Source organism: Macrobrachium rosenbergii, chromosome 50 (genome assembly GCF_040412425.1).
Source record: "Macrobrachium rosenbergii isolate ZJJX-2024 chromosome 50, ASM4041242v1, whole genome shotgun sequence".
Lineage (NCBI taxonomy): Eukaryota > Metazoa > Arthropoda > Malacostraca > Decapoda > Palaemonidae > Macrobrachium > Macrobrachium rosenbergii.
Window position 1 is genome coordinate 28,908,988 of NC_089790.1, and position 27,666 is coordinate 28,936,653.

At 38.7% G+C, this 27,666-nt stretch overlaps 1 protein-coding gene across 21 annotated transcripts in view; it reads right to left on the minus strand.

The window, feature by feature from the left end:
• The window catches only part of Stacl (Stac-like), a 566,256-nt gene that overhangs the window by 157,104 nt on the left and 381,486 nt on the right, over window positions 1-27,666 (minus strand). For all 21 annotated transcript variants that reach the window (XM_067094383.1, XM_067094381.1, XM_067094379.1 and 18 more), the window contains one exon: window positions 19,333-19,445. In XM_067094383.1, the coding sequence (XP_066950484.1) occupies window positions 19,333-19,445 (113 nt within the window). The remainder of the gene's footprint in view (window positions 1-19,332; window positions 19,446-27,666) is intronic.

Below are 27,666 nucleotides of genomic sequence, written 5' to 3' on the forward strand. Positions count from 1 at the left end.
TATAAGCAAAAGTCAAGATGGATATGTTGGTTATTTTACATCCAAAGGCCAGCGCCTTTGCTCAGGATGAAATACGAGTAAGCCAATATAATTTAAATCAGTAAAACAGAAACCTGATAAAAAGACTTTTATTATATATATCGGGAATCACGTTCTAATGACGAATTTTCCCGGTTTCTAGACATATAGCATTTAAACTACAGTCTTTTTAAGCCAAATCTACGGTACGCTGGAAAATGCCTTTTAAACAAAACGTTCTAACTAATAATCTAATTAACGAAATCAATAGCATTAAGTATTATACTTGATTAGATGCATATTGACTGCTTCCTGAAGTAAAATTAAAAAAAATAAAAATGTCTTTTCACATCATCACATGATTCGTCTTGAGCAGTACCATAAGACCTTTTTTGTTTCCAGTCTGGCGGTAAAGCATATGAACATCAATCGTTCAAGTGTTAGCACATAAAGGAACAACGTACGTATTTATCCAAGTGCCAGCACATTAAGGAACGACTTAAGTAATAATCCAAGTGTCAGCACATTAAGGAGCACCTTAAGTACTCAACCAAGCGTCAGCACATTAAGGAACAACTTAAGTATTCATCCAGGTGCCAGCACATTAAGGAACAACTCAAGTACTCAACCAAGGGCCAGCACATTAAGGAACAACTTACGCACTCACACAAGTGTCAGCACAATACGGAACAACTAAAGTATTCATCTAAGTGCCAGCACATCAAGGAACAACTTAAGTATTCATCCAAGTGTCAGCACATTAAGGAACAACTAAAGTATTCATCCAAGTGCCAGCACACTAAGGAACAACTTAAGTATTCATCCAAGAGGCTGCACATTAAGGAACAACTAAAGTATTCATCCAAGTGCCAGCACACTAAGGAACAACTCAAGTATTCATCCAAGAGGCTGCACATTAAGGAGCATTTTGAGTATTCCCTTATCACTACGTTTACATCAGTACAACTTTAAGCGCAATCGGGACCTCACGTTATTTCTCTTCAAAATATACAAGAGTGCTCTGATAGCACTTTCCTCACTGTCACAAACAGGGCAACAACTAGGATTCTTACCACATAAGTGTGATTGTTAACAGAGGAATGACAGTGACAATGATTATTAATATGTAGCGGAATCATTATAAACGCTAATGTAAATCTATGGTTCTATTATCACATGCAAAACACATTAAACATGATGACAAACTTGGTGGCTGGCTGTCGTCTCAGACTGAACTCTAAATTATTACATAATCAATCACCCGTTTTAAAAAAAGCCACTACTTCGATTGCTTATCAGCTGTTCAGACGTTTGCAAACCTTTCATAAAGAGGACTGCTTATCCATCTAATGACTGCAAAAACGCCCGCAACTGTGACTGCTTCCCAATTATCTAAATGGTCCTAAAGCGTTCAGGACCATGATTGCTTACGAATTATCAGAAAAAACGTCCAAAACTACAGTTGCTTATCAATAAGTCCAACGTTCACAAAGCGTACACTGATGTAACTTTTGTCCGTTGCTTCCTGTGAACCACGCAACTTTTTTGAGCAAAAAGTCAGCAAACACTTCACATACTGTTTGCGAACAATGTTTGCAAGGAAAGTTTGCCGGTATGGACGGGGCTTACTACACGAAATCATTCAATTTTTACCCCGCAGTTGCCAGAAATAAATAAAAGTAAGGAAACTACTCTCATTTTGTGACTTCAAATGTTATAAAAAAATCCAATATAATAATAATAATAATAATAATAATAATAATAATAATAATAATAATAATAATAATAATAATAATAATAATGCATCCATGAACTATTTACAACTCAAGATCAGTTTCTTACAATATATAAATATAAATAAAAAAAGCTGGGAATCTTTCAGATGCACCATGCGACAACAAGAACTTTCAAAAAAAAAAAAAAAAATAATGCAATTCAAAATCAAAACCCTCGAAGCACTCCCAGCGGCCCTTGGGCTACTCCAGGACCCACTCAAGGTCAAGAACGTTCCCTTCTCGAAACATAAAGGACGACTTTAGATTCCACTCCATCCTTTCTTTTAGGTTAGCAATCTCGAAATGATTTATGTCATCCAGCTACTCTCAGCTCCACGTGTTCAAGAGGAATCGAATCGTTATCATATAATACCAACTGCGTAAGGGAGTCGCTAATACGCATCTTTGACAGATAAAGATATTTAATGCCTCGACGGATCTGCAGATTTAATCATTAAGGCGCAACCATCTGGAAACAATAACACCTACCACGTTAGAGAATTATTATACCTCTCTAGCATAAGGTTAATCTTTATCATTCATTAATGGAATAGCATACAATTACCAGTCTTCGACTCTGCCTCTGGACATAATTACATCCACCTACTCAGGTTATTCATTAACATACGAGTCCATCTTGGATATGGCTTTATCAATTATCAATATTATAATCGCTAATGCACATTAATCGTATAATCATTAACACACCTCAACCGCAACGCAAGATTCATCTACTAAGCAACATTCCACTTTACTATTGAATTCTGATCAGTCGAACATACTGCATTGAGATACAAAAACTCTAACATGCAAATCAAACTGTGAAGAATATTCTATACTGTTGAATTCTTTGAAACCAAAGCTCAAAAAGCACACGCCAAGACGTCGGATAAGAATATATATATATATATATATATATATATATATATATATATATATATATAATATATATATATATATATATATATATATATATATATATATATATATAAAGTTTACATAAGAAACAAAGTCAAAGGGAGATAAAAATGAATATTCAACATAATCGCTTTAAGCAGAGAGAGAGAGAGAGAGAGAGAGAGAGAGAGAGAGAGAGAGAGAGAGAGAGAGAGAGAGAGTCTGTGCCAACTATCATCAATAGCCCCTTTCACAAAATCACTTTGTTTTATAAGTGCAACTTCAAGTGTAACCACAATTAGCTGGGGTGATCATCATCAAACTCGAGAACCAAGAGCCGAAAGTGGCCACATCCCATCACCCAACACAAATTAATTTAATTGATCATCATTGGACCGTGTTGGCGCTTACGTCAAGTATGCCAATGAATAGCTAGAAGTAATAAGTACTTGGGGATTGACCTGTCAACTCTGCCTTTTTCTATTTTACTCTCATGGACTTTGGCATGGCTGTAGCAAACGGCAACACGTTCTGATATAGTAGTCCTAATGTAATTGTAAAAATTACATCTGAAGGGGTCCCGCTGCCCTCTAGAATACCATCCAAACTTGATTCTTATTATCCAGTTTCTCAAAATATGGGTCCTAGACTGCAAAATTACTGTCATCACCTTCGCATTTTAGTCTGTCACTCCTGAACCGTAATCCAGGAAAACTACTAGGAATGGAAAGCCATCATAATTCTAAAAAAAAAATCACGATCATCTACCCGTAAACGTGGCTATGAGATATACAAATCAAACAGTTATGGGAATCAAAGAGCGTTAGGTTTCTTTGAAGGGAGAATGAAAAACAAAGTTGGATTGCCTACATGCTTAGACTTGTAAATACGGTCCTGGTAAGATCCTCTTACCATAATAATTTCATCCTTATAAAACGATACATAGACTCCCATTCCAGACATCGTAACACGTATAGCATTCATTGCAAAATCGACAGGTTTTGAATTCTAGGGGTGATTTTTGGGTTCTGGAGGTGATGTCTCCGAAAATTTTGCCATTCCTCGAAATTCAGTTGATATTATAAAGGATGTTCTGACGATTATAGGAATAGGACTGATAACATTATTCCTGAAAAAGCCCTCAAGGATATGACGGCTTCTGATTACAATCTTAATGGGAGTTACTGGCTCAAGAAGATTACACAAACTTGACTCTTGTACCATATCCGTTAACATTCTACTAAAAAAAAATTAATGCACAAATAAAAGTGATTCGATTTAGGTTTAAAGAATCCTCCCATAAAAACATTCTGCTGGAGAGCAACACAAATATTGGAGGGGTGATATTATACGCGCACATGAAATGAATAAGAAAGAAGGCAAATGATGAAAACAGGTCGGTGAATATGATTAAGTACTTTGAGAGCTGTTTTATAAGAAGTAAATCCGGAGAAAAAGGTTAGCGAGCAAATGGATCTTAGAATACCAGGTGCAAAGGGATAGATACTGCTAGAGGAGAGGTAGTTTTGTTTACATCTTGATGAATACGAAAGGCAGAAGAGCAGCAGAACTAAATGGATACGACAGTAACTGCTGGAGCTTAGGAATGGCAAATAATACACTGAAGAATAGAGATATCCGGAAATGAATGGATTACAAACGAGTGCCAGGAACAATTTAAGGAACTGACATACACAAAGTGGAGAGCGTTGAGGATATATAGTGTACAAGATAATATGCTAAGGGCAATAGAAAGCTTCCATTATGTAAACAATGTGTGGGTTATAATTTGTAGATATGACTGGTTTGGCGTAAAACAGGGTCTGAGTCAAAAATGAACATTAAGCCTTCATGGCTGTTTAATATCTTTATTGATGGAATGACCCGAAAAGTCAGAATAAGGATATTACATGTAGCCAAAAAAGTTGGGGTAACAGGATACTGTGATGTGCTGTGGATGGAGTGTGGAATGGCGGATGCTAGCAGATAATAAAGTACTGACTGGGAATAATGGATGAAAAACAAATGAATCTACAGAAAAAGTTTGCGTGTTAGTAAAATGAGAAACATGAAAAGTGAATGAGAGTAAGAATCAGGTTCTGATGGTAAATGGAAAGAAGCAAGGAATGGAGGAAGGATGGAAGTGGCTGATTCATTTGGGTACTTGGGAGTAGATGCAATGCGTGACAAAGGAATCATAGAAAAATTGCAACAGAGCGTAAACGACCCAAGAAAGGTAGCAGGAGGTTTTCAAAACATTTCAGATTTGTAGTGTCTATGAAAGCTACCGCTGGAATGTGAGATGGGATTCTTGAGTCAACTCGGTTTTATGGAAGTGAAGATCAACTGTTTATTATGTACGGCATAAAAAGGATCAAAAGGGTGCGAAATAAGGAAATAGAAATGGTAAAAAACGTAGCATAGGCGACAAGTTGGATCAGAGTGTTTTAAGACGTTTTGGTCATATGGAAAGAATGAATGGCAATAGATCGGAGAAAGGGGTGTATAATTCAGAAGTATTACAAGGAATGAGAGGAAAACTTAGTCAGTGCTTCATATGGAAGAATATTGGAACTGAAAGGCCTTGGTATCTAGGAAACGAAAGTGCGTTAGATAGCGGTGAGCGGTACAGTGTACACATGGGATTTCAGTGCTTTATTAATGAGCCCTTGGTGCTGGCTTATAAAGCGGGAAATGTGGACGTTTTCTGCATGGAAAGTTCAACTATGACCTAGCAGTCAAAATTATGAAGGTACTGCCGGATGGGTTCTAACGGTAATCTGTGGGTGGGGGTTTGTGTGTGTGTGTGTGTGTGTGTGTATGTGTATGTATGTATGTATGTATATATATATATATATATATATATATATATATATATATATATATATAAATTTCTGGCTCACATTAGGATCACCCAGGTCTTTCAACTGAAAGACGAGACCACTGTCCACCTGGGTACACAAGTTATAGACGTTCGATCCTGATGCGAGTCAGAAATTTATTTCTGTTCCACACGCAATTGTGTGTTGATATTTTTATATACTATATATATATATATATATATATATATATATATATATATATATATATATATATATATATATATATATATATATATATATGAGATTAGGATTACAGTCACAAGAATTTTTTTATAAAGTGGCTTTCACCCGGTGGCGAATTCTTTACAGCTCAAGGATGAAAGACTCTTGACCTGGCAAGTGAGGTGTGACAGACAAAAGACCTGAACAATCGTTGATCACAAGGTCAACTTGAAAGGAATCTCTTCCGGCAAAGGCAAAAACCCGAATCTCTCAATACCCTTCAGGCAAACAAAGGGTAACAAATTTCAGTTGCCTTAATAGCAATAAAAATCTGCGAAACAATGAGAGGAGGGCCAAGACAGTCTTGTCATATATCAATAAAAATACCCTTATAAGTTCAACATCGAGCAGAAAATATTGGAAAGGAAACAGCTCAAGGACTGTTTTCTAACTCTTTCCATCTCATTAGTGAAATTAATGTCTAATGTTACTTTTGATGGATAAACATGTCTCTCAGATTTCTGTTAAAGCTATAAGGTACACATTATTTACGTCCTTTCATGAAGCTATAAATAAATTTTTAGGGCCTCAGTCAAGATTATAATGTATCATACATTATTTTTCCGAATACTCTACAAACCTTTCATGAAATTTCATAATTGACAAACTTTCATAATGTCTCTTAAAGTTACGCGAAATTTTCTTACATTCTCTTGACCTAAAATTAACTTCCTTTTCAAAAATTTCCTACTTTTTTTCATACGGCTTCTGTTTCAAACAAACCTCTCCGCTCCTTTCCAGTCTTAAAAAAAGGACATGAAAAACCTGTCAGCACCTCAAAAATACCTCTTCCCAGAAAATCACACGTCTCGTTACTATGGCCCTTGAATTGACAGTGACCTGGAGTGACACAGTTCTGGCTACCGTCCAAACGAAGCCGTCACGTCAGAGTTGACAATTGTCATTACGCGAGGGAGACAAGATTTGCAGCCATTGAAGTGATTTTAAATGCTGCCATTATGTCATTCAAGGGAAATGAAGCATACTACGTTCATGTACCTCCCGAGGAAATGGCCACAAAAATTGATTTTCTGGTAACTCAAATCAAATGCTCACAAAGTTCTGTCGAAATATCCAGCGCATCTGAATATGAAGTCTTTCTCTCTCTATGAGGAAAATCATGTACGGGTTACCAAAGAGTGGAAGACAGAAAGACTTACTGTCTTTGACCTTCGAACATATCAGCTTAACACCAAAAAATAAAAGGGAATGATGCTTTGGGCAAAAATATTTTTTAAAGTATATTCAAAAAGTTAATAATTTAATGAAAACTGACATGTTCATTAGACGTTCACCCCTTGTCAAAGAGAGGAAACACTATAATAATTGCGGATTATCAGATTTTAAACGTTCTTTATTGTCAATTACTATGTACATTCACTGAAATAACAAAGACAAGAACAAACTTATGCAATTCATTTAAGCAACGAGTCACTAAAACATTCGGCATGTGTAAACTGAATTGCTATTATATTTTTAGGTTTTCTCTGAAATAATCAAACTCGAGTTTTAATATTACTTTGTTACACAAAAATCTTAATGTTTTGGCGAAAATAATCTTCGGATTGTTTCAAATTGACAGAGGTATCTGCTAATATTTATAACCATGTGCTAAGGTTCATCTACTTCTAAAAAGTGTTTCAGCCATGTTACGAAATAGATATTGGAAAAGTGGCTTATTCAAATATCATTATTTAGTATGAACTTTCTTATCACAATGAATTTGTATCATAAAATGATCTAGTATTTGTGTTTGGCTTGTGATCTGATGTACAAAGAATTTCCGTGCATATCGGACTGGAAACGTTCATTTGATTTTTTTTGTCGTTATTTTATTATATCGTCTGAACAAGTGAATTTGATCGCTTGTGTATAATTTGTGGAGTGTTTCATGTGTTTGTTTGTGTGCAATGTAATTTATGTAGCGTTTGCCAAGATCGTAGGAATTTCATTTGGTCATAGAAATTTTGGTCGTTATTTCACATAGTAGGCTTATTTCTTACTGGGATTATTTTGTGTTTTAGATATTTGGGCGGAGTGCTGTCTTAGGGCCTGTTGTGATTACTGGTAGCCTATGTGGGGATGCCATATGTGAGTATAAGTGACTTGTGCGTAAATGAAACAATTTGTTTATTATGGATTTATTGTTTGTAGATGTAAGCTGTTTGTTTGCAGCAAATGTCTCTGAAAGTCACTGAAACATTATAAGAAGTTGAGAATAAAGGAACTGAGGTTGAAGAGATTATTCTAGCTACCCACTGGTCGAGACATAGGCTCCCTCCAACTGACGATTGCGCTTGTTGATCTGCACTCGGCGCTTGTTGATCTGCGAGTGCCGTCAGGGATCCTAATAGGTTAAGTATTGGTCCCCCAAAGAGCAGATTTGACAATTCGGTATGGCTGCTGTTGTCTACAGCAGCTGCATTCACCAGATTTTACAATTTGATATGTACCCTGTTGAGTGGGTGGTTTAAAGATGCTCTGTTGCTGTGTGCTGTAAATGAACAAATCAAGACATGTCTTGGCTTACAGTTTGAATATTTGAGACGGTACAACGTACAACATGTCTAAATACGACAGTGAGAAGTCTGTTGCTATGGCCTTAAATAAAGGGTCAGAAGACGTTAAGCGTAGAAAATCAAGAAGCAGTAAAATTTCATTGCTCAGCTGCAGATCTCAATTACTTGCCGAAGAAGAACTCGAATGACAAATGTTTATAAATGCACAAAATGAAAGGGTGAGAAGGGAGAAAGAATAAAGAAAAGAAAGGGGAGAAAAGGCCAGAAAAGAAAGAGAAGAGAGGGAAGAAAAGGACAGGCTTGAGAGACAGGAAGAGGAAAGAAAGATATTTGAAGCAAAATTTAAGGTCAAACGTCTAAGGGAAACGGTTCTGTGCATTCTGGGGCTTGCTCTTCAAGCAGCTCAAGACGATTGGAGTTTGGCTTACCTCACATCTCTTCACATGAGAAGGTTGAGAACTGGAACACCGCGCATGAACCACTAGGTGTAACAAAGGACACCAAGGGTGCAACAAAGATTGCCAATGTTACCAATACTGTTATGTTCGTTGGTGGGATGTAAACAGCGTTTACAGCTGCCATGACGCATCCTACAGTTGCCTGGGCGTCGACTCTGTTCATTGATGGCCCTGTGAACGTTATGGGACTGTTTACAACCAAACTCTCGGCCGTACCTGAAGCGGGGGAAGGCACGCACAACGCCAGTGCCCTGAATCCATCTGTGGCACCCTTCCACAGCGTTCATACTTCACCACCACCTCCTGCGAAGCTTACAGGAGGCTCAAACTTTCGACTTAATGACAGTCAAGCTACAACAGGACTTACTCAAGTTCTTAGTTAGATGCTAGCTGCACAACAAGAATACAACAGAAACCAGCATCTTCCAATAACGGGAACAGAAAAATCTGAGGGCGACGCCACTAAATTCGTGTGATTCAGCAACTCCTTCGCTTGGGCTGTGGAAGCCAACACAGATAACCCACAGAGAAGACTTGCCTACTTATACGACCATTTAAAGGGTGCGCCACAACGAATGATAGAAGGATGCATGAGTCTACAGCCTGAAGTCTATCATACGGCATAGGAGCTGTTGCGACATATCTATGCCTGCAAGAATGCCATAGAAGAATCCCATCTGAAGAAGCTGTCTGAATGGAAGAAAATCAATGTGGGAAAGGTAGACGACTTACGCAACTGTGGGTTCTACCTTCACAAAGTGCTGTGTACTCTAGGTGAGAATGCCACAAGAATGGAGTTGGTTGAGACCCTAAACAGTGTTGTCAACAAACTTGCTGGTTACCTGATTACGAAGTGGGTGTCCAAGATTGTATACACCCAACCATCATTCAGCATGCTCGTTGAGTTTGTCATGCACGCGGCCGAGGTCGCCAAGACCCGCAGTACCATCAGATCATCCGACAACATCAAGGCCAAACCTTCTAACAACACTCATGGCAAGACAAAGATGCTCCCAGTGCACTCCACTCTGATGGCCCAGCTGAGCTTCAAGTGCTGCTGTTGTGGCAACACAGGACATAAGCTGGATGCCTGTTGACAGTTTCAAAGGAAGAATGTGAATGACAGGTGGACTATGATCACCAGCAATGAGCTCTGCTTCTGGTGTTTCCAGCAGAAATACTTGCATTGGCGCTACAAGAACAACAGTAAATGCTCAACTTGTGGAGCAGAGTATCATCATTCCTTGCTCCACCGAGAAGTACGATCCAGCATGCCTGCACGGACTACAAGAGTGGCAGCTGGCAGAGCATCTGCACCCACATCTAATGTGCCAGCTACCGGGGGTAGAGCGACGGCTAAAGGAGGTGCGGCACCAGCTATCGGGAGCAGAGCGGCAGGTACAGAAGCCACCACTGCTATGCCAGTGCCCTTGCCCTTCTCCACAATCTCAAGTCAGGCTCCTGACGGTCGCATAATGATGAAAATCCTGTCTGTCACTGTCAATACCTCTCTCAAGACCTATACCTTCCTTGACATCACTGCTGCGTCTTCACTGGTGTCCAGAGGTCTTGTTGAAAAGCTGAATTTGAAGGGTAGGTGTGTCAACCAGGTCATGAGTACACAGTGTGGAAACTTCAGGTGTGACGAGCTCGTCAGTCTTCACCTTGAGGACCTGGAAGACACCAAGCAACTGTTAATCAAAGAAGTCTACATCACTGTAAAGCTAAGTGTGACCACTGAGCACATGATGTTTGTGAAGTGGGCCAGGCAATGGCCACACCTTGAAGATGTCTACCTTCCAAGACTTCTGCCTAGCTACAGGGGTGTGGAGCATATAATCGGCTGGAATAGCACCCTGTCTGGCTTCTTTCCTGGATCAGCGCAGCGCCAAAGAGCACAAGCCTATAGCACACCTAACCAACCTTAGTTAGGTGACCTTCGGGCGTACTGAGACGTCTATGAGTCAGACGTCAGCCCTTCTCATGCACCACATGACACCTGTTAACACCAACGACGAGGTGAGCCATCTCCTTCAAGATCACTTCAACTGGGACTACTGGGAGAGCTAGATTCACTCATGTATGGAAAATTCCATAGAAGACAAAATCTTCATCGACAAGTTCTTGCAGTTGATCTACCAGGAATCCGGGAAGTACGTGATAGAGCTACCTCTACGTGATGGATCAAAGCTCCCAAACAGCTGTGAAGTGGCTGTACAGCGAGCCGAGAGTCTCAAGAGAAAGTTCGAGAAAGACAGCGACTACAAGCAATTTTATGTAGCTGCCATGGAGAAGTATATCGAGAGGGGGTATGCGCAGCCTGTACCAAACAGCAAGTTGAAGAGCGATGATGGGCATGTATGGTATATGCCGCATCATTCTGTGTGCCACCCAACAAAGTCGAAGAATTGTGTGGTCTTTGACCTGAAGGCAAGATACAAAATCTTCTTCAGGGCCCTGATATGACGAAAACATTAGTTGGAACTCTCCTCAGATTCAAGAACAGCCAGCACGCTGTCACGGCCAACATAGAGGAAATGTTCCATCAAGTTAAGGTCCCTATATAAAACAAAGACCTTCTTCGTTTCCTCTGGTGGCGGAAGGGCGACACAACGCAAGACTGGATAGAGTACAAGATGGGCGTGCACATGTTCGGCATGCGGTCGCCTCTAAGCTGTGTGAACTATGCCCTGCAACACACAGCTGAAAAGCACGGTCACAAGTACAGTGAAGAAGCATCTTGGGTCATCACTACTAGTTTTTACGTCAATAACCTTCTCAAGGCCCACGACGATGAAGAATACCTGAAGAAACTCATCCAGGGGCTGCTCTCACTGTGCGCTGACAGGGGTTGGCTACTTAACCAGTGGACCTCCAGCAGTAGAAATGTGCTGTCTGCCGTGCCTGAGTCCAAATGAGATGCCTTCGTCACAAGCTTGGACCTCAGCAAGGACAAACTCCCTGTAGGGCACAGACTGGGGATCCAATGGTCCATGGGGGTAGACTATTTTACCTTTAAGATCAGCCTGAAAGAAAGACCACATGCCATAAGAGGTGTCCTCTCCATCATGGCCTCCATCTACGACCCGTAGGGGCTCATCGCGCCCTTCACGCTGCCTGCCAAGATGTTACTACAGGACATGTGTAGGGAGCAGCTGGGATGGGATGTCGCCATGTAGGAAGCCAAAACACACAGATGGAAGGCGTGGTGTGACCAGCTGCTGCATCTAGAAGCCCTGAAGATCCTGATGAGCTTCATCCCACCAGCCTTCAGACCTGTGAAGGCCTACCAACTTCATCACTTGACTGCAGTGGTCGTGACAGCACGCATGGATCACAAGCTATACAAAGAACTCAGCCTGGAGCTTGAGGAATCAGTGTTCTGGAGCAATTCTACATTGGTCCTCAAGTATCTCTTCAATGTCAAGGTGCGCTACCAGACGTTCGTGGCAAATCGCATCAACCTGATACGCGAGCTGACTCCCATTACTGCCTGGAGGTATGTGGACACAGCCAAAAACCCAGCAGACCTGGCTACCAGAGGAATCAACACTGACTCGCTGCTGACATCAAAGATGTGGTTTCAGGGACCAGCATCCCTTGCGGGTTCAGAGTCATTGTGGCCTGCAACTCCAGGCCACGTGAAGATCGGTACCCTGAAGGACGACCCAGAAGTCAAGCGAACACCACTGCTCTGCGACAAGCAAGTAAAAATGCTTCTCAAAGTGTCGTAGTTCGTGCGCTGCATTGCCTGGATGCGGTGACTCCTACCAAGAAGACACACCAATGCCTCTGGTGATTGCCTGTGCACTGAGGAGCTGATTGCAGCAGAGAACATCATCTGGAAGCTCACACAGAGGGAAGCCTTCCCCAGAGAGGTGGCTGCTACGGCCAAGAGATCAAATGAAAGATAGTGACGACCAGCAAGATTGTGAAGCTGAAGCCTATCTTTCGTGTAGGTGTTCTCCATGTGGGCAGCTGCCTTCAGCATGCACCCTGCAACAAGAGTGTTACCCATCCTATAATCCTGACCAAGACATCACCAGCAGTCCATCTGCTAGTTAGATGGCAGCAAGAGAAGCTGGGATACTGCGGTCAGAACTTCCTTCTGTCAGATCTTCACCAAAGATTCTGGATAGTGCAAGCGAACGCAGTAGCCTGTTTGGTGGTGAGAAGCTAGGTGAGGTGCGGGGCTATCTGCGCATGCCCCATCACCCAGAAGACGGTTGATCTGCCTCTGGACCGACTCTTCCCAGGGGAGCCAGCCTTCACAAGGAGTGCCACTGACTGCTTCGGAACCTTCCTTGTGAAGACTGGGAGGTCTGAGGTGAAGAGATAAGGGGTGTTTTTCATCTGCCTCACTTCTCGAGCTATCCACATTGAGATGGCTAACTCCATGGAGGCACATGCGTTTCTCAATGCATTGTGGAGGTTCGTGGCCAGGAGTGGTCCTGTCCAGTCCATCAGGTCCAACAATGGGACCAACTATGTCGGTGCAGATGCAACACTTCATGAAGAACTCAAGAAGTTGAACCAGACCACCATCAATGATGCCTTGGCAATGAAGGGCATCTCCTGGCAGTACAATCCCCCGTACTCATCTCACTGGGGAGGTATATGGGAGCATCAAATCGGCTCCATCAGAAGAATGCTGAAAGGCATCTTTCAGCAACAGGTACTAACGGATGACTCTCTCAATACCTCTTCTGTGAAGTTGAAGCCATTGTGAATAGCGGACCCTTGGTTTGCATCACAGATGATGCCGACTGTTTGTTGCCGCTGACCCCAAACATGCTCCTCAACCTCAAAGGATCTCCGGGCCCCATCACAAGTACTGCCAGCACCGATCAGTACTCATGTCTCTGCTGGAGGCAAGTCCAGTACCTCTCAGACCTGTTTTGGAGGCGCTGGACAAGGGAGTACCTGCCCCTCCTCCAAGAACATCAACGGTGGACTACCAGACATCGAGACCTACAGAACAGCGACATGGTCCTCGCCTTGGATGAGAAGGGACCGAGAAGTACTTGGCCTCTGGCAAGAGTCATCAAGGACATCTGCAGTGCTGATGGAAGTGTGTGCAGCGCCTGCCTGAAGGCAGAGACCGGGAAGTGCATAAGACCCGTCTCAAAGATGTGCATCCTCCTCGAAGGTGAACTCTGTGCCAAGTGGAGTGTAGTGAAGGGTGTAAGCCATGCGCTGCCCATAATTGTGCTGCAGGATCTTGTAAGTGATTAAGTGCCTCACTTAATATGGGGCAGTGTAAGATTCTGCGCAGGCCCCTTCCACTTACTTAAGTAACTTGTAATCATTTGGAAGTAAATTACTGGCAAAATTTAGTAATGATATAAGAACTGGTAAGTTTGCCATTTAACAATAAGTTTCTTGTTTTCTAATTTGACACGAATTTTAAGAATACCATTTTGAAACTGTAACTACGATATATTCAGATAGACACATGAATCGAAGATATTGAATGTTACAAAATAGATATTGGAAAAGTGGCTTATTCAAATATCATTATTTAATAGAAACTTTCTTATCACAATGAATTTGTATCATAAAATGATCTAGTATTTGTGTTTGGCTTGTGATCTGATGTACAATGAATTTCCGAGCATAATGGACTTGAAACGTTCATTTGATTTTTTCTATCGTTATTTTATTATATTGTTTGTACGAGTGAATTTGATCGATTGTGTATGACTTGTGGAATGTGTCATGTGTTTGTTTGTGTGTAATGTAATCCATGTAGCGTTTGCCATGATCGTAGGAGTTTCATTTGGTCACAGAAATTTTGGTCGTTATTTCACATAGTAGGTTTATTTCTTATTGGGATTATTTTGTGTTTTAGATATTTGGGCGGAGTGCTGTCCTAGGGCCTGTTGTGATTACTGGTAGCCTATGTGGGGATGCCATATGTGAGTATAAGTGACTTGTGCGTAAATGAAACAACTGGTTTATTATGGATTTATTGTTTGTAGAACTAAGTATGCATTTTTTTGTACAATAAACTGACGTAAGCTGTTTGTTTGCAGCAAATGTCTCTGAAAGTCACTGAAGCATTATAAGAAGTTGAGAATAAAGAAATTGAGGCATGAAGAGATTATTTTAGCTACCCACTGGTCGAGACATAGGCTCCATCCAGCTGACGATTGCGTTTGTTGATCTGCGAGTGTGGCAGGGGACCCTAATAGGTTGAATATTGGTCCCCAAGAGAGCAGGTGATTTGTCAATTCGGTACGGCTGCTGTTGTCTGCAGCAGCTGCTTTCACCGGATTTTACATTTTACAATCCCTCCTGAATGCAAAATTCAAAAGGGGTAATCACCTTGGCAGGAGACTATATCCAAGGAAAACTAAGAATTAATTAATCAGTCAACCTCATAAGACTAATTGATCGCCCCGATTATTTGATGACAATGCGTGTTAATTTCGATTGCATGATTTCTTGTGCACAGAAATTATTCCTCTCTCTCTCTCTCTCTCTCTCTCTCTCTCTCTCTCTATATATATATATATATATATATATATATATATGTATATATATATATATATATATATATATATATATATATATATATATATATATATATATATATATATATATATATATATATATATATATATATATATATATATATATATATATATATATATATATATATATATATATATATATATATATATATATAATATCGTCAGAACAATAAGGAATTGCTCTATGGCTTTCTATATCTGCAGAGAAGAAGATATTAACATCGCATGTTTCAGATCTTTCGTACAACAGATATTGTTATACTGATCTCCTGCACGAATTTCTGCAACTTCTTATCTTTTAGACACTAGCCGGAATGGTTTCCTTTCTCTTGACAACGGTAATTATGACTTAAACCATCGTTGGAAGATATCCTACTGAAACACTTCTTCAAAGGGATCTTCTGTCAGATTTTTTTTCGTGAGTGCCCCAAGAAAATGGGCATGATACCCTCTTTACAGAACGGCCTCCTTCACAGTCTGTTCTTGCATATACGAGTATTTGAAACTTGTGGTAGCCTAAAGCTGTAAGAGTTCGCTCGCATAACCACATTAAATTTCTTATACCATTTATGAAGGGGACTTTTTAATGACATTATGTAAAATCTACATTTTGTAAAGGTCATTTCAACTAATTACACCTTTAATTGTACTCCATGCCATTCTTTCCTACTGACATAGGACAGTTTTGTTGTATCTTCAAGAATGTTTTGTTGTCTACCTTCAAGTCTTATTTAACTACAAGGATTCAGTTCAGGCAATCACAAGATGGCATTACCCTTCCACTTCTAAACACATGTACATATACAGTAGTATGTATAAAGTATACATTCTGGCAATCACAAGATGGCGTTACCCTTCCAATTCTTAACACATGCTCACATATGTATACAGTATACATTTGCACATATCGCATATAAAATCACGAGGAAATAAGTGAGGATATTTGGACAAACAGGCTGTTAATGCTGACAAAGCCACGTAGTCAAGAAATGAAACAGACCAAAGAATTATTAATGGACCACCCGAAGGTATAAATAAAAAAAGGAAAATACCACTCAAAACGAGAGATGGGTCAATAACAACATCATAAGAAGAAAAACAACAATGATGGTTAGAATATTTTTGCGAGGTCAAGAAGAGATAAGAGTGGGTAATTTGACTGTAATACCAAAAGCTGGGGAAGAACTCAATGTACTTATAAATGAATTTACAGTTTTTGAAAAGGAATCAATAATAAAGAATCCTAGAAGGTGGAAAACACCAAGTAATGATGGAATCACTGCAGAGTTGATTTTAGCTGAAGTGAAATGTGATATACCTCCAGTAATAACTAGACTTTGCAGAATATGAAATGAAGAGACAAAGTTTGATGATTGGGAATTGGAAGTCATACCAAAAGTGCTGACTGAATGTTCGAACTATAAGGGTATTATACCTGCATCAGTTGTAAGGGAAATATTAATTATGCTTATTCTCAACAGGCTTGATAAAGAAACTGATAAAAAGCTTAGTGATGAACAAGCTGGTTTTAAAAAGGCAACAGTTGCACAGATAAAATGCTGGTGTTAAGACATACTCTACAGTGACATGTAATTTAAAAATTCTCTTCTGCTTATCTTTTCTTGATTATGAGAAGGCTTTTTACAGTGCCCACAGACCAATATTATGGAAGGTTTAGTTTCATTATAGCTTCACTTTAAATATGGAAAGCTAATTTAATCTATCCATGAATGTAATGAGAAGAGAAGGTTTAAATAGGAGTATTTTTTTCCTGGTGAGAAGAGATAATGAACAGAATGGTGTAAAAAGAAGTGTATGAAGTTATATATAATCAAACTATGGCTGGATCGAAAGTTCAGATATACAGACAATTAGATATGAGATTACGTTGGAGAAGGGGAGTGTGGCTGTAACTGAAACTAAGCCGAGTGAAATTTAGGCTAAGCTAAAAGACACAGATAGAAGAATTAGGAAAAGATGATTTTGTAAAGTGCCATGTTTTAGGACAAAACAAGTAAAACAGGCGCCGTAGTTTCTTCGGCGCAATCGAGTTTTCTGTACAGCGTATAATGCTGTATGAAACTCTCCGCCGCGGCCCCTGAAACTTTCAGCCACAGACCAGTGGTGGCCTGTGTTGTTGGCACTTATAGCTGTGCCATACGCACGATCATGGCTAATTTTAAACTTACGCACGACCATGGCTAACTTTAATCTTAAATAAAGTAAAAGCTACAGAGGCTAGAGGGCTGCAATTTGGTATGTCTGATGATTGGAGGGTGGATGATCAACATACCAATTTGCAGCCCTCTAGCCTCAGTAGTTTTTAAGATCTGAGGGCGGACAGAAAAAGTGCGGACGGACAGACAACGCCATCTCAATGGTTTTCTTTTACAGAAAACTGAGTCAGGAAAAATATGAAGAAATGGAAGAATTTAGAAAAGGTAAATAAGAAATTAAATGAGGAAGATTGGGGTAGTCAAAATGAAAGCATGAAAGAAATTCAGAGCTATTAGTATATATGGAGGGGGGAAAAGGTGAACAAGAATTTTAGGGAGAATAATATGTTCTACAGTAAAGTAAATGTAGTGAAAACAGCTAATGAACAAATAGATCCCAGAATAAACGATGCAAATGGTGAGATGCTATCTGAAGTGAATGTTGTTTTTGGTTGGTTGGGAGGGTATTTTCAAAATCTGTTGTATGTAGAGGAGCAAAGAGATCAGAGATTAATGATGCAATAATTGAAGATTTAATGTAAGTTTGAGAATTCTTGTGTTAGAGGTGGTTCAAGATGTAACGAAAACAATTCAGAAATACTGAGGTACACGTCTTAAAAATGTAACTGTGGACCAAATGTGCCTTACGAAAAATTTTGGGACAATTTTGAAAGTAATGGGAAAACTGCATGCGACATACACAAAGATAAAAAAAAAATATTATACCATGAACCATCGAGAGGCAAGGTGAAGACTGCTTTCTTAGAAAAAACCTTCAGTTTTTAAAAATGTACACCAAAAAAAGGGGGATGCTATGACAAGACAGACAAGTTTTAAACTGGGCATCTATATTTAAGACAAAGCTAAGAGGGCGTTTTGTGGGTATGACTTCTGTAATCAAAGGTGAGATTTATCCTTGTTCACATCCTTAAGAGACTGATTAGTAGTATGAATGCTGTATGTTGAAGATGTAACGATTATTATTGCTTTCAACAATATTTTTCCTTGATGATGATGTTGTACCCAAGCAACAGATATCAAGATATTAAAAAATGGTTTGAATAAATCATATTTGGTTTTTCAATGACTTGTGTCATTCGAGGAATGGGGTAACTGGGCGGACATTGCGGAATAGACCCTTCCAAGGGTAATACTACTCTTAAGGAAGTCCGTCACTTCCCCAGGGCCATGGTGTCTCAGGACAATGATCTAGACCGCTTTTACATCCAGCCTATTCGTGAAGGGACACAAAGTGTTACAAAAAATAGATTCCCGGATTATAGACAGGTGACTGCGGAATGAACACCCTGTGAATTTAGTGTCTTGCGGACATGTGTATTTGTTAAAACTGATAGATTTACAGAGGTGGCGATAGAAATATTTGAAAGGAAAATGGGGAAAAAATAGGGCAAGACGTGGCTGTTTTGTCTCAAGATCTATATTTTCAAAAAACGATTCAAATTACAATATATGGAATTTTGTGTTTTAAAAACCATTTCTTTTGTTCCAGTGACTTATAATTTTTTACCTCGTAGTTCCTTTAACAGTGCTATTGTACAATATTTCCAACTAGCTTCTTGTGCATATGCTTCAAAGTAGGGTATAATGAAAGGAAAAACGAATCTTATTTTAGATGTTTGGTGATAATGGCTATGTTGGATACCAGCAATGATAATAAAGTAATGATAAATAAAAAGAATATAAATGAATCAATAATAATAATAATAATAATAATAATAATAATAATAATAATAATAATAATAATAATAATAATAATAATAATATGGTTCAAAGAGACAAGGTTCTTACCTCTAAGAATCTGATGGCAGACATCACAGGCGGTGATTTTCTTATAAGTATATTCTTGAAAGATATGAGCAGTCTCGAAGTTGGCAGCAGAGTCTTTGTCCCGACAGTTCTTTCTGGTGTTGGGGAGAAAAACACAGGGAAAACGGCGTGAGACACTTAGTTACACACATTCGAGCATTTTTCTTCTTTGACTACAGTAATACTATGATCAAATACTAAAACAATACAAATGTTTAAATAGTAATACACATAAATATAATCAGGTAAGATACATGAATAGCATATTGCATTTTGAACAAGGTTTCTTTCATCTGTTTTTTTTTTTTTACGAATTTGTGAAGTTTTTCGACAATCGTCAACATATAAAATGCTATAATTCAAAAAATTACAAATGAACAGGGAGAAAAATATTGGAAAGAGGAATAATGAACCTATTCGTCATGGATTAAAGCTATTTTTCTGACATAAAAGTTTGAAATAGATATAGAGTATGATTTTTTTCCACGTCAATGTACAAACTAGATGATATATGTCCATTGCATTTTTTAATCAGTTCTGTAAATTTCTAATTAAAAATGTATTCTTTACAAAACCGTAACAAATGAAAAGAGCAGTTTAAGATTGACAGTAATAGTGATAAAAACTTCAAGATATTCCCCCATAGCTAATTTTATTCAGCTCTTAGGCCTAAAATCTCATTTGAAAGCTATGCCCCTCAAGGTCTCTTCGCAATACAAATACTCGTATATGAAAAGTTACAGGCCCACTGGTTAACGTTGGGCCTAAACCTATATCACTCGACTAACTTACTGAATGGCAAGTGGGTCTACCCTCCCTTTTCACTCTTCTTGCACTTCATTGCTTCCCTTTTCCTCCCTTGCCTCTATAGCAACATTAGACAATGATTCGGATCTCAGCCAGGCTACCTGAGTGTCGGATGCTAATGACCGAATCGTACTGATGAGCTTAAATCGTAAGGTTATGATAACGATACGCGGAACAGTGATAAGAGTATACAGCAATAATAAAACAAAAATATGGCCTGATAATTTCAAAGCACAACCGCAGACGATACCTACGGCATAATGGAAACTAAAACATAATTTATCAGGTCAAGTAGGATAAGCTGATTTTTCTAAGGGGGTCCTTCGAAATATTTACTATATCAAAGGGATCTACTTCGGTAGCAAAGGGGATAATTGTCAAACATGTGGCGGGGGGAGAAGCCTGCAGGTAGTTAAAGCATTGATATGTATTACATATTAACTTGCATTGCCACTTGACCTACGTATTGCATTACTAGGGGGTACAACTTAATACACATACTTTACTATATTACTTTGGTGTGCATATAAAATTAATACTTCATTTGAACTACTCATTGCATTAATATTAAGTACAACTTACATTTTCATTTGATTGACTCCTTGCATTGCTATGAAGTGTACCTTAAACTACAAATCCTATTGACCTACTTATATACAGTACTATGGGATAAATTGGGTTAAATCACTTTCTGACCCCACTTACTATGGAGTACTTTTGAAATGACATTTTAACTAGCCTGCTTATTGTTTTAATATGCAGCAGATCTGACACTACAAAATCTTTCGACCACACATGAAGTATAGTAATTCAAATATCACTCAAAGAAAGGGGTTTCGATTACATGAAAAATTTATTTTCTTTTTGTTAGGACCAACAGGCATGCTCATTAAACTCAGAGAGTTTTGAGAGAAAGGTGTATTAAAATTGCTAAACAGCCGTTTAGACAGAGGATTTACAGGTCTCAAAGTTTAGCAGTTTTGGGGCACATTTTGCTATTACAAGCTTTCCTAAGCTAGTGAACATTGGCATCTTGACGTTAGTTCACTTACACCGCTATGTAACTATTACAAGAAAAATTCTTTTTCCATAAAACTCTGGAATAATCCCACAAAACAATTACAGCAAAAGTTCCTTTACTGTGCAATCAATGTCCAATACCAACATAAAAAGCAATGATGGACTCCAGCAAAACAAGAATTTCTTGTCCAGTATTAATGCATAACTTGAAGTTGGGCAATTCTGAATGTATCAAGTGATATGGTATAGCCCGAAAACAAGAGTAGAACTACAAAAGGTAATCCAAGAATTTCCATAAATAGAGTTTAAGATTTAAAGAAAGACACAACCTCCATTTCACTACTAGGATCTATCTAATCATTAAAGTATATCATACAACACAGTCTTTGCATATCCATCAGCTTAACTGTATTGTCACACATACTTTTAACGTCACAAAATTTCATGTTTTTTCCTTACTTCATGGAAACAAAAAACCACAAAGACTTTCTATTATCCAACTCTGGCCCATAGTACGAAAAACCGAAAAATAAGAAAATTATAAGGACAAATGCTTAAAGACATTTTTTCTGAACACATCAAACCCAAAAATTTATGCCGTTACTTAGCCGGGGCTCGAGAAAGCAAGATGATGATGGAAAGAAAAACTAGGATTGAACGCGGGAGTAAGACACACATCGCTCTTGAAATACACAAGATTAAAGTAATAACTGAAAAAGGAAAAGGTGTTCATTGTCGAAGTGTAACAGCAATGAGAAAGAAACGCATAATGAAGCAAATAATGAGATATCCGATCTAAAACCAGTGAGGTTCAAAGGTCTACGACTATGAAATCTCTTTATCTGTTATGAATTATACCAGGTTCCTTATTTAAATGATTTCAAGGTTCATGCAATTTGTCTCTAGATTTGTTGTCTTAACATCTACTGACTCTGCCGTGCGATTTTCAAGAATGGCGTATCAAGACTCGACGTCATGCGACACCCAGATAGAATGTCATACAACATCAGGATCTGGTGTTGCACTATAAGAGCCAAAGATTTGACCTCATAAGGCCTATAGCTAACCAAGAATTGGTCATATACCAAATAAAATTGTTAGTTTTTTTACATCGTCAAGTCAATTTATTCATTTGTTTGAATTATTTATTTTATTATCTAGTACACAGGCTGATTTAATGTCCCTTCATAAGAATTTTATACTCCTAATCTGCAATGGTGCAGCCGAAAAGGGGTCACTAAGACCATATTGTTTGGACCTGGTTAACATTTGAGGAGATATTCATCACAGATATATATTTAAATGTTGCCACTGAAAAGTATTGCTAATTCCGGGGTGAAAAAGAGCATAACCTCTTTTCGCCTACAAAATGACCCATGGCATGCAAACCAAACAGCTTCTAGCAGTCAAGTTCTTGAACTAGCCTTCACATGGCAAAGATAATTCCGCAGACAGTGATGCAGTGAAAGGCAGTTCTTTGGGACCTGGAAACCAGAAGTTCTGGTCAGATGAAGTTCAGCAGTCTGACATAGGTTATTCATCTTCAAAGCAAACTTTGATAACAAACCTAAGCAGATTAATTATGGCCCATCATGGTGCAGAGACAAATCAAATGGGTCTAATAGGTGACAGGCACTGCTCTGCAAGTCTGCATAGGGTTCAGTCAGGTAAACACCAGGTTAAGTATCTCAAATGCTACCTCATAAACCCCTTACGATATCAGATAGCCACACCTACACTGAAGGATAACAGAGGCTTTCAATGTTATCTGGATGGTGTATAAACATCATAAAATTTAAATTCTTTTGGAAGATTAATCTAGTAAGCATAAGTCATTTGAATGAACCTAAATGTATGTCATACCTTAAATGAGCATAAGATGATAAAAGGATAAACTCTCAGCTCATGTCACTTTAAACTCTCAAATCACTGAGGCAGAGTCAAAATGCAAACATGCTGAAATAAACGTTAACTCTGTCAGAGGACAAAAACAAAGAAATACATATTTCTAAACATTTAGTTCTCTTAGGGAAACAAAGCTATGGTGGTTAGAGTAACATTACAAAAGATGTACAACTGTTTCATGACATGCATGATATGCCAGTGCCACTTTATCCAGCAAGCTTAGCTGAAGAGGAAGACATAGTAGCTCCACTGAAGTAAAATGAAGGACGATAGAGCCAAGAGCTGCACACTACTTCAGTGAACACCAAGCTGAAGTATCACTTACAACTGCCTAGTACATTAATAAAATTCAGAAAAAGGCATTTCTTAATTATGAATAGCAAAGTCACCAACACTGGCTTTGCCATCTAGGTTGGCTGATCCAGCCTCACTGTACAAGCAAAATTGTTCACAAAAACTTGCGATTCCCAAGATGCCAATTCAACCTATGGAACAGTTACTCACTAGAACTCTGAGCTTGAAGCCCAAAGGAAAGGATAAGTTGTCCTATTATTATTTAAAAAGGATGATGGCTTGGTTCTCTTTGATGCTGGCAAACATAGTGAAGCTATTTACCTAACTAAGGCTGAAGATATACACAAAGAAATGCTTAATCACAAGAACAAATTCAGTAGGGACTTTAATGAAGAGTTTGAAAGTGAAGTAGTTCAACAAGCAATAATTTAGTTCACGTGTAGCACCGAACAGTGTAGCTATTGGACTGTATTTGAGACATGGAACAGTAAAATCAAACTTGGCAATTGGACAACTTTTGCAGTAAAAACTGTTAAATAAAGTATAGTGAAAGATAAAAAACCCAAAGATATACAAAAACTACGAGATACTGTACTAACATCTGTGTATGTCTGTGTTTGCCAAGACACGAAAAAAGAGTTAAAAGCCTCATGAGGATGGAATTACCACACTGTATGAGAGTTGTAAACCAATTTGTGGAAAATGGTGCCTCGGAGTCATCAATCTTGAGAAAGAGGCGTTCACTAATCTCCTTTACACAACCCAATGGCCATCACAGGAAGTGCATCCCAGAGTATATACATGAATTTCAGTGTTTCAGCTGCCAAGCTCATATAACAGTGGAGAAGCGTGTACCTCACCCAAGATTACAGACCGAAAGAAAAAGTCGAGATTCTTGAATCATACACCAACATCCCAACAGCCTTTTCCAGTAAGAAGAATCCAGCATCAAGCACCACTGATGACATATCACTTACAAGTTCGAGCCTTTTCACTTCACTATTAATGGTTGGAAAAAGACACAAATGATTCATCCAGCAAAACCAGGCCATCCCATCATGCAAGCCACTAATTTAAAGTTGAAGTTAAAGTTGCTGGTTTCAGTCCTCTCAGGAGGATGTCAGCCGGGTAACCCCAACCCCCACCATGTCGTCACTCATGGCAGTAACCATCCAGTAGACAGCCTCACTATCCGCTCCTTAACGGGGAGCGAACACTGGTCCCCGAGAATACGAGGCCAACACGTTACCGACTGTACTACCCAGACGGCTAAAGATCCTTATACAAGTATCACAGCTCTGCTGTCTCTTCTATGAGATCATACTCATAGTGTTGCCAGCATGAAAGAAATTAAGGAATATGTAACATTTTTAACCTCAGGATAAACCCTGGTTCTAACAGCTAATCAGCCAGTTTTCTGCACTGGCTAAATCTCGATCACAGCAAGCTGTTAATTTCAACTCATGAAGAAAGCCTATACCACATATCTTGCAGAGCAATCTGACAATGATAACAAAACCACCAATTCAGAAGAATGGTGTTAAGTCTGAGAAAAAAAAGTCCAGTTCCACTTCTAGTTCTTAATTCCCAACAAAAAACTGACCATTTTCACATTAATACAAGCATTCAGTGAAGGAAATTTTGTCTCGTGAATCACTGTCAGAAACGATATCCTGCTTCTTTGTCAATAGCAACATCAATTTCACACTGGCTTTCTATTTAACATCAAGATATAACATGGCTGAAGAAGCAACACCCTGAGGTTTGCCAGAGAAATCTATTTAGGAAATTTTTTGTACACAATCTGACTGGGATTTCTCCTCAATAGCTACTGACCAAGCCTTTGTACCGAATAATATCACCAAAAGGGAACAGAAACAAGCAAATTTGTTTCATATTACAAAACAGTATAGGGGAGTAAAGATGTAAGGAAAGACAGTTGTCAACATGACCAGTTGCTTGCAGCTTAGAAAGGATTCTCTGAAAAAGCACAGTAGCTAACCTTCGTCACTGAAGAAAATGGCAATCCATCTATGGAAAAGACAAAAGATCACCTCGCTCTTTTAACAAAAATGGGAGAGAGAAAGCACAGTTCAAAACCTTTCTAGATAAAATACAGGCTGACAACCAGCGTTTCTACCAGTTCATCAGAATTAACAATACATACTTTTTGTAAAACTTGGCCAGATCAACCAACCACTCTGAGGCAAAGCCTTCTAGAATCTGACATACTGATTGCAGATGGCATATACTATATCACTGGAGAACACACTTCAAGAATATGCTAAGAAGGACATTCATCCCAAAGTGTAACAATGCTGTAGTAATCGCAATAGAAGAGACATCATCTTTGTTGTGTACTGTCAGTTAGCATGAAATCTGAAGCAACATCTAAAAGAGGAATATCAATTAGAAGGAAAGTAACAGCAAACAGTAAAACACCATCAAACTAAAGGGGTTCTTCAGAGACAGTCCAAACATAACAGAACTGTTCCAGAGGCTAAAATGTGTACAAACAAATCGTCAATATGACAAGGAGGAAAATGCCATCACAAGCACTGGTTACAGTAGCATCAGCCTAGAGGAGTTGGCCCTCCGTACCTGAGGAAGCTGGCATACGAATATTCTTACATGACTGGCATCCATTTAGGGAGGACTACAAGTCTCTCATGATTGACACAAATGACATTGTAGTAAGTGCCGTATTCCACATGCCTTGTTTTACAACAATACGCCTGGATAAAATAATCTTATTTGCACAACGAGACCAGAGAAAATCGAGGAGGTGCTGTCCTTCAATGCTTTTGGAATGCCTTCAATGAAACTTCATTTATCTTTGCAAAACTCAGTCAGTGGCCATCTGAAATTGAGGATTTGATCTGCCACTAGAGAGAACTATGTGTTTCTGATGCATGACTGGTCAAGTACAACTGCTACTGTAGTTGAGGCAAGGCTTGATCTCTTCGGAGGAAAGTAGAAGTCATATGACCTAACGCCACCAACACATACTGAACTGAAGGAACATGACAGATGAAATGCCTATAAAGCAGGGCATATTTGGAGCCACTGTGTCATACGTCAGCAGGAACCTCAGTGTTCTCCCAAGTGGATAATCAGCTAAACTCCCTCTGAACCAATATCTAAAAACTGTCAGGAATTGATAAAATATGTATGCAAGATAGAATGTGGTCAGATTTAGTCAAGTGAGTTATGGGTTAATACCACCTTGTACATGTTTTCTTATCAAATTCATTATCATAATATCAAAATACCTGAGTAGTGCATCCCATCGACTTATCTGGACATATCTATTCTACAATATCTTTGCAAAAGTCAGATCTTGAGGGTCATCAGCTAGCCATCTTAGAATTTCAAGCGGCTAGCATTTTCCTCTCAATACAAAACAAATAATTCAGTCACATTTCAGACTTTTATCATCAACTGACTGATGTGATTCATCAAAGTTGGTCTGATATGTATATAAAATCACAAGATCCTTTGATATCTCGGTTAGTATGACGAGTCCGGAGGTCTACACAAGAACTTTTGATCCCTAAAACACCTTACCACACTTACAGCCAGTCTTTGGGGAAGGGCCCTTTCTAGCATATAGCCGGCCTAATCTAAACCAACCAACCAAGTCGCCATAAGAGCAGACCATACTCCGAAGTCATTGGAGCGCTCTAAAATCATCGCTACGACATATGGAAACCCGCTTGATAAAACACTCAAAAGAGACTGGCAGCCTGAAGCTCTCAAGATACAATTCCAAAGACTTTTATCAAAAGGATTACAGTAACATCTAAAGAAACTTAACAATATCTAAAAAAAAAACAATAAATATTAACACAAGATCAGGAGCAACACAATTTCATAATCCATAGCACAAAAATCACTAAATCCATCGCCTTCATATTGCGAAATCACGATGTCCCGAAGATCTAAGGATCCGTCTATACGAAATTTCATGCGCATCAAAAGTGATTATGAAAATTATTTACCACAAATGAATCATCATCAGAAATAATTACATTGTCATCTGTAAACAGGACGGTCTCATTATCCTGTTATCTTATGAACTGGAAACCAAGATGACATTATTATGTTTAATAAATCATGATTTATCAATCGCTTGGAAAGAGGATACCAATATTTCTAGAGTTTTCAGAAATGCTTTCTATTTATCTCTCTAGTGACCAAAACACCGTGTTAGTATGTAACGTGTCAATATAGATCAATAATTCACATTTAAAAATTCTTTTGCACTTATTGTGAGAATATCAAGATTAA